This window comes from Leptonotus elevatus, chromosome 18 (genome assembly GCF_054856555.1).
Source record: "Leptonotus elevatus isolate MCC_2025b chromosome 18, RoL_Lele_1.0, whole genome shotgun sequence".
Classification (NCBI taxonomy): Eukaryota; Metazoa; Chordata; class Actinopteri; order Syngnathiformes; family Syngnathidae; genus Leptonotus; species Leptonotus elevatus.
The window spans coordinates 2,451,401-2,466,995 of NC_141256.1; the positions used below are offsets into that span (position 1 = coordinate 2,451,401).

General features: G+C 44.2%; 1 protein-coding gene across 1 annotated transcript; it reads right to left on the minus strand.

Annotated features, from left to right (window-relative positions):
• Positions 1 to 177: 177 nt before the first annotated feature.
• Positions 178 to 1,167, minus strand: LOC147158245 (uncharacterized). The gene is made up of 2 exons (XM_086061720.1): positions 626 to 1,167; positions 178 to 526 (listed from the first exon to the last, which is right to left on the minus strand). Exons 1-2 carry the CDS (start codon positions 1,165 to 1,167, stop codon positions 178 to 180), a joined length of 891 nt encoding a protein of 296 aa, XP_085917846.1.
• Between the last annotated feature and the right edge of the window lie 14,428 nt (positions 1,168 to 15,595).

Here is a 15,595-nt window from a genome sequence, read left to right on the forward strand (position 1 = left end):
GTAGCGTCACGGAGTAATAACCCGACACTCCTTGCTGCTTCTGTCAGGCTTTTATCTTGGCCTGATGAGTTAATGGGCAGCAGGTGTGTTTGGCGGGATCCGCCCTCCAGCTGTTTCCCCAGCAACTGCAAGGGAAAACAGAAACAGCTGACCCCAATCATGACAGTACCCCCCCCACTAACGAACGCCCCCAGGCGGACCACCTGGCAGAGAAGGGTGCGACGAATGGAAGTCACGGACAAGTGACTGGTCCAGAATCCAGGAGCGGGGGATCCACTGGCGGTCCTCGGGACCGTACCCCTCCCAATCGACCAGATACTGCATCCCCCTGCCGCGCTTTCGAGAGTCCAGTATGGCCCTAACCGTATAGACAGGCTGCCCACTGACGACCTGGGGAGGCGGTGGGGGCACGGCCGGCGGGCACAATGGGCTGGCAGAGACAGGCTTGAGCAAGGACGTGTGGAAGACTGGGTGCACCTTGAGTGTGGGTGGCAGGTTGAGCCGAACTGCCACCGGGTTGATCACGGAGTCGACTTCAAATGGGCCGACAAACCGAGGCCCCAGCTTCTTGGAACTCCTCGCTAACTGCAGGTCCCGAGTGGAGAGCCATACCTTCTGTCCCAGTCGGTAGGATGGTGCTGGGGTCCGGTGCCTGTCCGGGAGTCGCCTGTTGCGGGCCATTGTGCGGCACAGGGCCTTCCTGGCGTCCCGCCAAACCCTGCGAGCCCGGCGGAGGTGCATATGGACCGAGGGAATGGCAACCTCGCCCTCCTGGGAAGGGAACAAAGGGGGTTGATAGCCATAGGCAGCGTTGAACGGGGACAAACCTGTGGCAGAGCACACGAGGGTGTTGTGGGCGTATTCGATCCATGGAAGGTGGGATGCCCACGAGGAAGGATGCTGATGGCACACACATCGGAGCGCCGCCTCCAAGTCCTGGTTAGCTCTCTCCGTCTGCCCATTTGATTGGGGGTGATAGCCCGAAGACAGGCTAGCCGTAGCTCCCAAAGACTTGCAGAAAGCCTTCCACACCCGGGACACAAACTGAGGCCCCCTATCGGAGACGAGGTCGGATGGGATCCCGTGGATCCTGAATATGTCCCTTATCAGGATATCCGCCGTTTGCAACGAGGTGGGCAATCTGGGCAGAGCGATAAAGTGCGCCATCTTGGAAAACCGGTCCACCACCGTAAGGATCACCGACTGCCCGTTGGAATGTGGTAGCCCGGTAACGAAATCCAGCGCCAAGTGCGACCAAGGACGGTGGGGAATGGGCAGGGGGCGGAGCTGACCGGCTGGCATATGGCGAGAGAGCTTATTACGAGCACACACCGTACAGGACGTGACATACTCTTTTATGTCCTTGCTTAGCCCTGGCCACCAAAACCTCTGTGCTATTAGGGACAGCGTTCGACCCACCCCAGGATGACATGCCACCTTTGACACATGCCCCCACTGCAGCACCTCTTGACGAAGGTGTGTGGGTACAAACAACTTATTCCCAGGGCATGCTACCGGGGTCTGCGTGTCGCCAGTTGCTTCCACCACCTTCCGCTCTACCTCCCACCGGAGGGCTCCCAACACTCTGTTCTCCGGCACGATCGTTTCGGGTGGAGACCCCTCGGCGGCTGGACCGTGCATGCGGGACAAGGCATCCGGCTTGGTATTCCGGGATCCTGGTCGGTAAGTGATGATATAATTAAAACGTGTCAGGAACAAGGCCCAGCGTGCTTGACGGGGATTTAGTCTCTGAGCGGACCGGAGGTATGACAAGTTTTTGTGGTCTGTGAAAATCTGGAAGGGTTCCGCCGCGCCCTCCAGCCAGTGCCCCCACTCCTGCAACGCAAAAATAATGGCCAGCAGCTCACGGTTGCCCACATCGTAGTTGCGCTCCGCCTGGTTGAGCCGACGTGAGAAGAAGGCACAGGGATGCAGCCTCTGGTCAACCAGGAACCGTTGGGACAACACCGCCCCCACTCCCGTCTCTGAAGCATCAACCTCGACCACAAATGGAAGAGCCTCGTTAGGGTGTGTCAAAACCGGTGAATGTGAAAATAATCATTTTAATTTAACAAAAGCGGCCTCAGCCTGCTGAGGCCAAATAAACGGAATCTTGGTAGACGTCAGCCTCGTCAGAGGTTCCGCTTTCATGCTATAGTCGCGGATGAACCGATGGTAGAAATTAGCGAACCCCAGGAACCTCTGCAAGTGCTTTCTTGACGTGGGTGTTGGCCACTCGACCACGGCCTGGATCTTGGCCGGGTCGGCTCTCAATTGACCCCTCTCCACAATATAGCCGAGGAACTGGACCGAACTGGTGTGAAACGCACACTTTTCTGCCTTCACGTATAGCCGGTTTTCCAGCAGTCGCTCCAAAACCAGCCGAACGTGTTGTCGATGTTCTGCTAGATTTCTAGAGAAAATCAAAATGTCGTCAAGGTAAACAAAACAAAAGTGATTAAGCATGTCACGCAAGACATCATTAATGAAACATTGAAACACTGCGGGAGCGTTTGAGAGGCCAAAAGGCATAACCAAATACTCAAAATGCCCAATGGGTATTTTAAACGCTGTTTTCCATTCATCGCCCTCCCTTATCCTAACCAGATGGTAGGCACTGCGAAGGTCTAATTTGGTAAACACCGCAGCAGAATGTAATGGAGCAAATGCTGACTCCATTAGCGGCAATGGGTATTTGTTTTTAATTGTTATGTTATTCAGACCACGGAAATCGATGCAAGGGCGTAGAGTCTTGTCTTTTTTCTCAACGAAGAAAAATCCTGCCCCTAGCGGCGACTTGGAAGGCCGAATAAGCCCGGCAGCCAGCGACGTTGTGACATATTCATTAAGGGCTTGGAGTTCCGGCTTGGCTATTCGGTACAGGCGTGTACTAGGCAGTGGTGCGCCAGGAACCAATTCTATCGCGCAATCCTAAGGTCGATGCGGAGGGAGAGATAAGGCCCGGTCTTTACTAAAAACTTCCCGTAAGTCGTGGTATTCTACTGGCACATTTTCTAGGTTAATCGGTTCCATTATTGCTTTAGCTGGGCTACGGTGGTGGTTTACGGCTGACTGCAGGCAATGTGAGTGACAAAACAAGCTCCATCTCTCTAACCTAGGCATGCCCCAGTTTATGTCAGGGTTGTGCCTGGCCAGCCAAGTCAGACCCAGGACCACTGGGGCTGACCTGGAGGGCATAATGAAAAACTGTCTAGTCTCCACGTGATTGCCCGATAAACGCATATGTAGACTCTCTGTTCTATGTGTAATCACCCCCAAGAGGCGCCCGTTGAGGTCATACATCTCCTTGGTTTTTTCGAGTCTAACCACCGGACATTTCAAGATGTTAACAATTTTCGGGTCGACAATACAATCATCAGCCCCAGAGTCCACCAAAGCCGTCATCTTTACATTCACCCCACCCCATGTCATTTCTCCTGACAATTGGAGCCTTTTAGTGTCCAACTGGCCATTTGGGTCACCTGATCCCGTGGACTGGGAGTACTCACACTGGTTGTTGCGTTGGGGTTGAATGGTTGTGGCTGGAACGGGTGCGACGTCCCGAAGTCTATCAGGCCGCCTCCAACACGTGGCCGATTGGTGTCCGGGCCGACCACAATATTGGCACGCCTGATTTCTCCACCGGTTCCTGCGTTCCGCTGCAAAGAGCCGTCCTCCCCCCAGCTGCATAGGCTCGATGCTATCTCCCGCAGGAGGGCGTCGCCACGAAGCGTCGGGAGGCGAGGCGCCGAAGAAGTGCCCCGCGGACGTGGTCGAAACCGGCTGAGCGGCAGTGTCTGCTGCCTTAGGTCGTCGCTCCTCCTCCCGTTCCCGCTGCCGCTCCCGCAACCTGTTGTCCAAGCGGATGGCCAGGTTGATGAGTTCCTCCAGACGGGACGTCTCGTCCCGTGCCGCCAGCTCGTCCTTGATTCGCGGGCTGAGTCCTCGCCGGAAAATCCCACACAGCGCCGCTTCGTCGTAACGGCTCTCGGCCGCCAAAACCCGGAAGGAGATGGAGTATTCCGCCACGGACAAGTCGGCCTGCTGGAGGTCCAGCAAGCGGCTGCCCGCTTCCTTCCCTTTTACTGGGTGGTCGAAGACGTTTCTAAATTCCGCCAGGAAGGCAGGAAATGAAGCTCGGAGCTCTGGATTGGCTTTACTGACCGCCATCGCCCATAATGCCGCCTGGCCGGAAAGTAGGCTCATTACAACGGCGACCTTGGCGCCATCGTTCGGGAAGGTGTGCGGCTGTTGATCGAGAACCAGGCTACACTGGTGAATGAATTGTTCACACCCACCAATTTCGCCAGAGTAGCGGGTAGGATGGGGAATATTGGGTTCCCGAAGAACAAAGTTGCCAGCTGATCGGGACACGGAGGAGACAGGTGACGCCCCGGCTGGTCGTAAGTCTTCCGCGGCCGTGTCTTCCGACCTCCGCTCCACCTTCAAGGTGAGTGACCCGATCTGGGCGGTTAGCGTCGACATTGCCTCCTTCAGCTCGCGGAAGTATTGCTCGTGCTGTCCGAGTAAGCGCCCATGGCTGGCCATGGCCTGGCACAGGCTGTTGGGGTCTGCGGGGTCCATTCTGGTCGGGTTATTCTGTCACGGTAGAAGTTGGCTGTCACGAAACGGAGTGGAGGACCCAAATGCAGGAAGGTAGGAGAACCACGGCAGTGATGCTGATAACTTAGTTTTAATCAAAAACAACAAGGAAACACAAAATCACGCCCGAGGGCGGATAAAACAGCGAGTAGTGTGGGATACAGAGTAGCATCACGGAGTAATAACCCGACACTCCTTGCTGCTTCTGTCAGGCTTTTATCTTGGCCTGATTAGCTAATGGGCAGCAGGTGTGTTTCCCCAGCAACTGCAAGGGAAAACAGAAACAGCTGACCCCAATCATGACAACCCCAGAGTGAATTCCTTGAATCCTTCTTTCCTAGCGTATAGCTAATGCAAGCGGCTCAATAAATATTGCAACTAATAAAGGGGACAGTGGGCATCTCTGTCTTGTGCCTCTCTGTAGAGTAAAACTCTGAGATATAATCCCATTAGTAGTAACTGTAGCTTTAAGAGAATCATATAATACTGACACCCAGTGAATAAATTACTTCCCAAAGCCAAATTTATTTAAAACAGCAAAGAGGAAGGACCAGTTAACTATGACGAAAGCTTTTTCTGCATCCGATGATATAATAACTGCCTTTTTATCATGCCGCTGTGACATGCTAATAAGGTTAAAGAGCCTCCTAATATTATTAGTAGAGTGACGACCTTTAATAAAGCCTGTTTGGTCGCTATGAATGATTGTCGAGATTACTGTTTCTAGTCTAGATATGAAAGCCTTAGCGATAATTTTTATATCAGTGTTAATTAGTGAAATCGGACGGTAACTTGATGGAAGGGTGGGGTCTTTTTCTGGCTTTAATAAAAGTTGAATTGCTGCTATATTCATGTGTGGGCGTATGTAACCATTAGTTTTAATTTCTGTTACTACTCTTAAGAATAGTGGAGCAAGCATTAACCAAAAGTGCTTAAAAAATATAGCCGGATATCCATCCGGGCCAGGTGCTCTGCCATTAGGCATACTATCTAGAGCACTGTACAGCTCGTTTATAGTAAGTGGCGCATCTAACATATCTTTATATTTAGTAGTTAACTGAGGTATATTTAAGCTACTGAGGAATGTCTCAATATGCTCAGGGTTAGGCTTGTTAGTTTCTGAGTATAGGTTGCGATAATAGTTATAATTTTTTTTATTAATTTCTTCTGGTGATTGTGTGCATTCACCAGTTGTCCCTTTAATAGCCGTTATAAGAGATTTTTCCCGATTGAGTTGAAGTTGGTTTGCAAGAAATTTACCTGATTTGTTATTATATTCAAAGTTGTTGTATCTCAATTGTTGTATTATAAACTCTGTCTTTTTAGATAGCATATCGTCTAACTTTATTTTTGTATTTTGTAAGTCAGTCCATATTTGGTTATTTGGGTTTATTGCGTACTCATCCATCAGTTGTTTAATTTTATCTTCCAAGTCTTTTTCTAATTTTTGATCCTGTTTCTTTTTATAAGATGAATATGGATATAATTTTACCTCTAATTACCGCTTTCCCAGCTTCCCAGAGAAGAGATGGAGATATGTCTGGAGAGTCATTTATTTCCAAAAAGTCTGCCCACTCTCTTCTTATAATTTTGTCAAAATCTGCATCATTTGGCAGTGAGATATTAAAACGCCATGTCGGGGTTGGTAGATTAGTTCTAATATTTTCAGACTATCATTAACACATGTATCCATAAATTCTGGTGACTATCAGTCACGCTTTCATTCATAATGCCACCATCACGGACCGGTTGCGCACACTGTAAAACAATATAGCCACATTTAGTTATGTTCACTTGCTATTTGTCTTCAATCCAAAAAGCTCTAGCTAGTTTTGGATATTGAACTTGACTGTTTTAGTTTTCGAAAGTTAAACTTGCAGCAAAAAATCTGTCCACGTTGACTTAACTTGGCGTTGTAAGTTAACTGTTGATAAAAGAATCCAAGAAAAACGGCGGGAGAAAAGGAGTTTGGTCAGGAAAAATAGTGCGTGAGTTAAAAAAAATAAAACACTGATATTGGTGTGGATGAAGCGTGCATGTAGGCGTAATAATTATTCTATCATAAAGACAAGTTGAAAAATATTTTCATTTTGCGATGAATGAGCAAGGTCCGCCCCCGGCGGAAGAAGTTTGTCTGTGCTACGGCATTCTAATCACTCTATCTGGCTGTTGTATCTGATTTGCAAAATGAAATAAGCACTCATCCAGACGAACAATGTCTTTCCACTACTCTCCACTTTATTTCTTCGTCACTCTTCACATGCAGTAACTCCTGTTACACTAATTTCTTTAGGTTTAGAGCGCCCTCTGTAGGTATTCACATTCCATAACACAACACTAGCGGAGTAGTGAATGCTGACAAACACAGCGAGGCTAACAAAAGACGACAAACGTGTTGGCAAATAGCTCCTCTTTTTAACTTCCTTGCATCAAGACAAACTGTTTGAACAAAAAACGCCATCGGACTCCCCAACTCCGAAGCCCAACGAAAACACCAAACTCGCCATGTTTAGTCGTTACCGCCCAGCAGGATACGGGCAGTCTTCTTGGTTTAGCTTAAAATGTGCAAATATTGCTTTCATAAGCTTGCCTTTTTTGTCTTGTGTTTTGTCCCTTGTCTGACAAACCAAAACAGGAGAGTAGCTGCCCTATGTGGTCTTCCTGAATTTCTTTCAGAGGATTCCTGCAATATCATCACAATGTGTGATGTAAGTCATCATATTGACACATTTCATACTACTTTCACTTTTTGAGTCTAAATGTTCACTGCCAAAGACCTCAATTATATTTTTCAATGTGCCTGGCTGGTGAACAATAATTTTTTCCCCAAAACAGCTTCTAACCTCATGGTTTCAGGTTACCAAACACTGTGCAATGCTTAATTTAGTGAGCCTACATAAATGGGAAATGTAATAGTGGCAATGTGTATATTATTGACTTAAAAGGATACTTTACTAATTTTGCAATTTTCAGCAGTAAAACGTTAATATTTTGTCTATCATGAATTTGGTAACGTCATTATTTTTCATGCACAATTAACACCTTTAAAAAGGCATTTTGCCACTTGCTGCGACTGAAAACCCAGGCTCAATTTGTCAATGTGAGGTAAGCCCTGATTGGTTGTTACCTGAGCCTTTTACCTTTTGTGTACACAGCGTGTGTACAAAGTGGCAAAATGCCTTTTTAAAGGTTGTACATGAAAAATAATGACGTTATCACATGCATGATAAACAAAATGTTAACTTTTTACTGCTGAAAATTGGAAAATTTGTAAAGTATCCTTTAAATTTTTTGAAATTACAGACAGAAGATGTCAGTTGTGATGTGTATGTCTTTATTAAGTCCATGGAGAAAGTGATAATGAAAGGGATGCATGTCTGACTGCTGATTGAACACAAAGGACCTCTCCACGATGCATTTCTTCTGGAATGTAGCTGTGGTGGTTGAAGAGACAAGTATCATTCATGATATTCAAGATGTGCCCACAGGCTACGCCATGTTGATGGGTGCCAATCGTGCCATCTATTGCTTTAACCTTGAGTTACCCCCACAACATGAGGTACTCCTTTGAATTCTTTCTGAGGTTCGTCATGAGCATTAAACTGGACCAGTGCTCTGCAAAAATCCAAGGACTCGGAAATAAACTGCTCAGATACCGCCTGTTTTTGTTTTTAAAGGAATTCCCATGTTTAGCTGTTAATGATATTATAGTTTTGGGACTTTGCAATTCACATGTATTGGTTTTAGCAGTGGAACTTGTACTGCTCTGTTCAATTCTCTTTATGTAGCAAAAATAACTTTATTGTATTATTCTTGTTTCAGGTATTGAAACAGTTTGGGAATTGTTTTTATTTGGACTTTATGGTCTTAGAACACTAGCGGCTATAAATATTTAAGTTTTTTTTCTTTTTTAGAATTGCTAAGATTTACAAAGATGCAATCTTATGGTCATCTTAGGATTTTTGTTTTGTTTTAACCATTTGCTTTCCCTCTAGTTTTCACCTACTTATTTTGTTGTGAAGTTGTTTGAGATTAAACTGATGTGTTTTGAATAAATATTGTATTTCTGAACAGAGTGGCTGTGGTAATGTTTAGTCGTGAAATTACGGTACATTTTCAGAGTTAATAAAAAAAAAACTTGTTTAAAAAATAGTTCTTACTTTTGTGATCAAAAGCACTAATTTGAATCTCAATTAGGCTGTTTTGGCAATAGTTTTGAAATAAACAAAAATTATAGCAACTTTTGATCAATTCATATATAAATTTCAACTTTATTTGACCATTTATTTTAATTGTGAAATTGAAAACCCCCCACTACCGAATCGATGTAATTTGCATTTGTGGGTTATTCGTAATCAGTCTGCTCCATAGCATAGTTGAAAAACACGTAGGTGATAGAGAGTAATTTTCATTGTGATTACTACATGGTGCACAAGCACCTGCCCTTGCCCTGGATGATGAAAAAAGTGCCCTTTTTTTTCTGTAGTCCATTTTTCTTCTTCATTCATCAACATTGCCAAGAGGCACACACATCTGCTATTTTCTCCAGTACACTTTGCTGTGTACCAACACTCACTGGTGTTGACTTTGCATTTAATGTTTACAACCTGTCTGAAGAAATAAAGTGTCTGTTAGCACTACTTTGCTATCGCTATGTGATTAACCCTATAACGCCAAATGTATCATTAAATACAAGACATTTTAAGCCCTCTATTTCATGAGTATATATTTTTTTCCCATTAAAACTCTGACGTATATGATCTGACACATGCATTGACGGATCCATTAGAGGGCAGTATCACCTTGCTGACCTTGCAAGACCCCCCATAGAGAAAGGAGAGACACCTATACTTATTAAGAGTGGGAAATGTTTCAGATTTATGGAAATACTAATATGTTTGATATGTCTGTTTATTATTATATTTTGACTGTTATAAATGCACAAATTTAAAGCATTGTGACCAGATGTATCAAATATGACCCAAATTAAGTCATATGTCGAAGTTGATTTTCCCCCAAAATTGTTTTGGTTTGTTCAAAAGAACAAACTATTACTATATTTACAGAGAATCAGAATTTTCTCTCATATATTTCATGGTTCAGGCTTTTTATTGGGTTAATTGATGTTGAAAATAGCGGCACTACTGGGTAATATAGTTTCTGTAAACTGGAGTATAGTGTCACTAGTGTCCAATGAAATAAGTTATGAGTTTGGTTCATTCCGTTGTGTTTGGCTTTTACTACGACGTTGAACTGTACAAGACGAGTGTGTGTCGTGGTTGAAGGATGCGCAGCTGAAATAGAGCAGTAATAAGAGATTTGAGGGCAGGTTGACTCAGCGAGTTTGTTTATTTTTGTTTAAAAGACGTAAGAGTCTCACCGCTGTTAAGTAATCGGTAGATCATGATATTTATTTATTTTATGAATTTTAAGAGGCACAGGTTGACGTGGGGGCTTTATTAAGCCTCTACCAAGAAATCGATAGATCATGATATAAGTGTTTTTCATGTTTGTCTGTGTTTTGTTAAGTGTGTCCGTGTTCTTCGGAGGTATTTCACGTTTGTCTGTGGTTATTTTTATTAGTTTGTTTATTTTTTGAGGGGAGTAACGAGCGACGTTGCGAGATAAATATAACCTGTTGAACTGTGGTACCACAAGTGAGACGTCACTGAATTAATGATAATGGTTTATACGTATCGCATATAAAACTACCAGATGCTCTCTCAAAAATAAAGAATAGTGAATATGTATGTTTATAAGTGACTAAATGAAAATGTTCTGCACCCAAGGGGTCTGGATCTCACGGAGAGATGGAAAGGTTATCTGGTGCAGTTCACTGCACAGAGGAGGGGGAGACATCGTTCCACATCTGGTCTACAAGGCCCGCCGGATCCATCCCAGGCTCATCAATCTCACCACCTGACGACCCGACCGGGAAAACAACATCTACATATCCATTATCAGCTGCCCCTATCCAGGACATCATTCCACAACAATTGAGTCACAATTGTGAACACCATCTCCATATGGCTTCTAAGTGGGAGCGCATTTCCATCCTGCTGACTGCATCGCAACATTTTTTTTGAACACAACCACAACACATCATGTTAAGCCTCACATATGATATGCTTATTCCACTGAAATATCTGGTAATGTTTATTTTGAACTCTTTCGAGTCCAAGATAGGGATTGAAGTGAATCAATTTAATTATAACTGTTTGATTTATAATATTACTATTTAGAAGTGGACATAACTGCTGTAATTTACTCAGTATGTCTCTGTGTGAGAATTCAAGGTGATGTTGGGGGGGTTGAAGCGATTGTGTTAATTAGATTCCTTTGTATTTTACAACCGGTTTAGAGGAAAGGGGGGTTTAGTGACATCTCTTCTTGCTCTGAAAACAACGTAGATCTTTATCTTGTGACTGAGAGGGAGCATTTTGGCAATGTGTATTGATGTATCATGTGACTGTCTGAGAAGGAGAGGAACGGCTGAGGATTGGTGGAAGAAGACGGGGAGGGGTTTTGTAGAGTCACGGAAGGATACTAGTGACTGGAACAGGGGGAAGGGCGTCACAGATGAGGGAGAACATGGCGGCGTTTGGCCGACCTCATGTGTCCATAAGCTTATGAAAATAAATCCTAGTTTCACCGATCTCATTGTCTGATTTTGATAATCAACATTATGAACACGGGAAAACAAAGAACGATTTTCCAACACCAACAATGCTTTTTGTTTGTAAGTCTGGCTCTCGCTCTTGTTTTAAGAGATAAAAACTTTCACCTGATGAAACCAATTCATAGACTTGCAATAGTTGGTCCATCGCTCTACAACAGATGTCAATAATCTAAGGATTACTGGCAGATTTTGTATTGAGGAGTCTGCAAACAATACAGTCACGTCGCCTTTACAAACAAATATCCAGTTGTATTAGTTTTTTGTTCTCAATCATCATAACATTCAGTTTGCTTGAGTCTTGTTCTCACCTGGTCCAGGCTGGTCTGTGAAACAGAGAAGTCGCTGATGCCCAGCTCCTCATAGTTGGCCAACACCTCAAACATTTGCGCCAGGCAGCAGGCATATGTTGGAAGCTGGTACTTCAGCACGTTCTGGTGCTGCTCCTTCAGCTCGATCATTGAAAAGTTGCTCTTCATATAGTTGTCGATAGGGCATATGTCTGGATTTGATTCACTGTCTTTCAGACGAAGGAGGATGGTGTAGCCTTCACCAAATCTGTTTAATTGGTAACATAAGGTTACTTTTAGTTTTTCTGTAGCAACTTGTTATTAATTCACATTAAAGGCATTCATTAAAACATGTATCCAACTTTTTTTTGATTACATCAGCATGACTTTGCCCTAGTCAATTATCATCAATTATTATATCATTTAATAAGGCTTGAACGGTGTCACACTTAAACGGTTAAACAGTTATTTAAAAAATAGGTTTCAATATGTAAATAATACTGAATCACACTTGAGAAAAGTAGAGTAAGATAGAACTTGCTCTATTTTTCTAAACCAAATCCGAATTTAACCACCATATAACTTGGCTTTTCTCTTCTCTTTTTCATACGGCAGATTTGAAATACCACCCAGCGGGGAAGACGTCGAACGTTTCATCGACGGATACTTTTACAGCTGCGCGAAGGAGGATCCTTCTTACGAGAAACCTTCCAAGAAGAGAAAAAATCACTCAGCGACGGACACGGATGATCTAGCTACTACGGACGTTTCGGTCAGTATGCTGCACTCCATAAACAAAAAACTGGATGTCCTCGGCCTCATCCGCGAGGACGTCAAGGAATTAAAGGTGAGTTTTGAATTCGTCGGCCAAGAGGTAAGTGACCTCCAACGAGATAATGCCGAGTTACGCTCTTCACTCGCGGCTGTTTCAGCCAAGTTGGAGATGATTAAAAAGGATAATAAAACGCTAAAAGAAACGGTTCTGGATGTCCATTCCCGTAGCATGCGGGAGAATTTAATATTCTTAGGTATATCCGAGAACACCTCTGACAATCTAGAGGCTGAGATAAAAAAACTTTTATGACGACATCATTAAAAATTCCTCAGGAGACGGTAAATTATATATTTTTTCACCGTGTACATCGGCTTGGAGCTCGTAGGGGCAACAAACTATTATCGCTAAGTTTGAGCATTTTAAACTGAAAGAATTTGTTAAAAGTAAAGGACGGGAGCTTAAATGGACCTCTTTCGGGATGAATGACCAATTCCCGAGAGAGATTAATGAGCGGTGAAAGGTACTGTTTCCCATAATGTGACAAAATAGGCAGGAGGGTAAACGATCTACGATGGTTGTTGATAAGCTATACATCGATGGCCAACTATTCCGACAACCCAACTCCACTCCCTGGCTGTTCTAATTGGCATTGGTGGAACTGAACTTTGTTTGATTATTAGATGTATACATATATATGTCGTTATTAAACCTAAAATATGAATACTTATTATGTATAGGCTATATTACAAACATAATATTAATACATAACTATATCTAAAATATATTAATTAATTAATATAGATAAAATGTATTGTTACATGTTTAATCCCCCGCCAATTTCCTTCACATCCACCTCCGTCCCCGTTTTTTTACTGTTATATTCACTTACATGTCACCTCTCATTTCACACAAATCACATAAACCACCTAACCACTTTGATTTCATCCTATAACATGCCAATATTAACAAGTAGCCTATACAGATATATAAACAGGACTGAGTTTATATTGTTTGTATGCATAAATTAGTTCTGGTCTCCTGGAATGTGTGGCGCTCGCATAAAATTTTAGACCATCTCTTAAAATTAAAAGCAGATATTTGTCTCCTACAAGAAACCCACCTACAAAAATCTGAAGAAAAAATACTTATTGACAAGAATTTTTGTCAAGTGTACTCTGTCCCTTATAACAGTAGACAAAGAGGAGTCTGTATACTCATACATAAGAATGTATTCTTTACTCTAAATAATACAGTAACAGACCCAGAGGGCCGATACATTATTATTATTCAGGCGACTATCCATCCATCCATCCATCCATCATCTACCGCTTATCCGGGGTCGGGTCGCGGGGACAGCAGCTTTAGCAGGAAAGCCCAGACTGCCCTCTCCCCAGCCACTTCAGCCAGCTCCTCCGACGGGATCCCAAGGCATTCCCAGGCCAGCCGATAGACGTAGTCTCTCCAGCGTGTCCTGGGTCGTCCCCGGGACCTCCCGCTGGTGGGACATGCCCGGATCACATCCCCAGGGAGGCGTCCAGGAGGCATCCGAACCAGATGCCCGAGCCACCTCAACTGGTTCGTCTCAACGCGGAGGAGTAGCTGCTCGACACTGAGTCCCTCCCGGAGCAAGCTTCTCACCCTATCTCTAAGGGAGAGCCCGGCTACTCTGCGGAGGAAACTCATTTTGGCCGCTTGTATCCGGGATCTTGTTCTTTTGGTCACGACCCACAGCTCGTGACCATAGGTGAGGGCAGGAACGTAGATCAACCGGTAAATCGAGAGCTTTGCCTTTCGGCTAGGCAGTGTGATCAAACATGAAGGGATTTTGCGCACGCGCATGGATGGGGAGATGGCCCAAGTTGGAAACATAACTAAATACTTGTCACAGGAAAATGTTTAACATTAGTATTTGACACAGGAAAATGCTAATTATATCACTGGAATCTTCTTTAAAATATTTGTCTGATTATGTTGGCTTTGTATCAAATTTATCATTGAAATTTGAAGCACATACCTACCTAATTCTTCGTTCTGATCCCAAGAGACTTAGCGGTGTATGTTTTCAAATCATGTGTATTCTTTTGACGTAGCCCTAGAGCTTTGTCAATGTCAAATAAAAAGCTCTATGACTAAAACATTTCATCATGCTTACGGTGAATTTGTGACCGTCAACACACACAACTCTTTTTTTGTCATCATCAAACACAACAAAGCAATTTTTTAGAAGGAGTGCTGCAAAGCATGCTGTGGGTGGGGGGGCTGCTTTTTCCAATACCCTTTTATGACCAATCCTGATACCCAGCTGTGCAGTATTGGCCGATGCCGATACTATACCGACTGACTAGCACCACTTCATCCATTACAATAATCCTAGTTCAAACAGTCAAGGTGGATGGCACACTATGATTTTTTTCCCCTATGGGAGTGATCAGCTCTATCGGACTTCCACAGTCTTAATATTATTTTCTTAGCAAATAGCATTCCATACATAACAGAATTTTGCATGGCTTGACATTGCGGCTTAACAAAGAAAGAGAAACCCCAAATAACGCAACTTCTGGTTCAGGTTCAAACATACAACCATACATCTCAGAGTACCATTAAATATGTCGCATCAAAAATTATAAAGTTTTGGGCATGCCCAAATGAGGTGAGTTAAAGAACCCTCTGCAGAGTTACATCGATCACAAAGGAGAAATTGAAGAAAATATTCTGTTCAACTTAATTTTTTAATACTACCCGGCGGCGAAACAGCAAGTGTCAATCCAAAAGCAGCGGAGTAGCCTGATCCAGGCTCTAGCGTCAGGTACCTCCAGGCCTCACTGGTGGAATCCAGGTGGTGGTCGACCCATTGGGTCCGGCACAAGCAGCTTGATCCACCAGTGGACGACACCAAGTATGACAACGTCTTTGGCAGCAGCAACGACCCGACTCAACAGCTCTCAGCGGCAGCTCTCACAACGACCCGGCTGCAGTGGTGAGACAGCAAGTGGCGGGAAATCCACCGGCCCCGTCAACAGCAACTAGCAGCAAGTGCTGACAACATGTCACCCAAGAAGCAGGACGTAAAGACGGACGAGGAATACATCACACTCACGCAAGTAAACAAGCTACTGCAGCAGCAAAAAAAGCTCTTTACAACACTCATGCAACAGCAGCAGGATAACTTTAAAATGTTTTGTCAAAATGTTAATGGGCTCGACGAACTCACGACTTGACTGCATTACGAGGTCCAAGATATAAAAAACAGCG

Excerpts from the sequence above, each read along its gene's own strand:
- LOC147158245 (XM_086061720.1), bottom strand. The coding sequence starts at position 1,167 with ATGGCGCACTTTATCGCTCTGCCCAGATTGCCCACCTCGTTGCAAACG. Across the intron at positions 527-625 it reads ACCCCAGCACCATCCTACCG|CGTGATCAACCCGGTGGCAG; the intron begins ACTGGGACAGAA and ends TGAAGTCGACTC.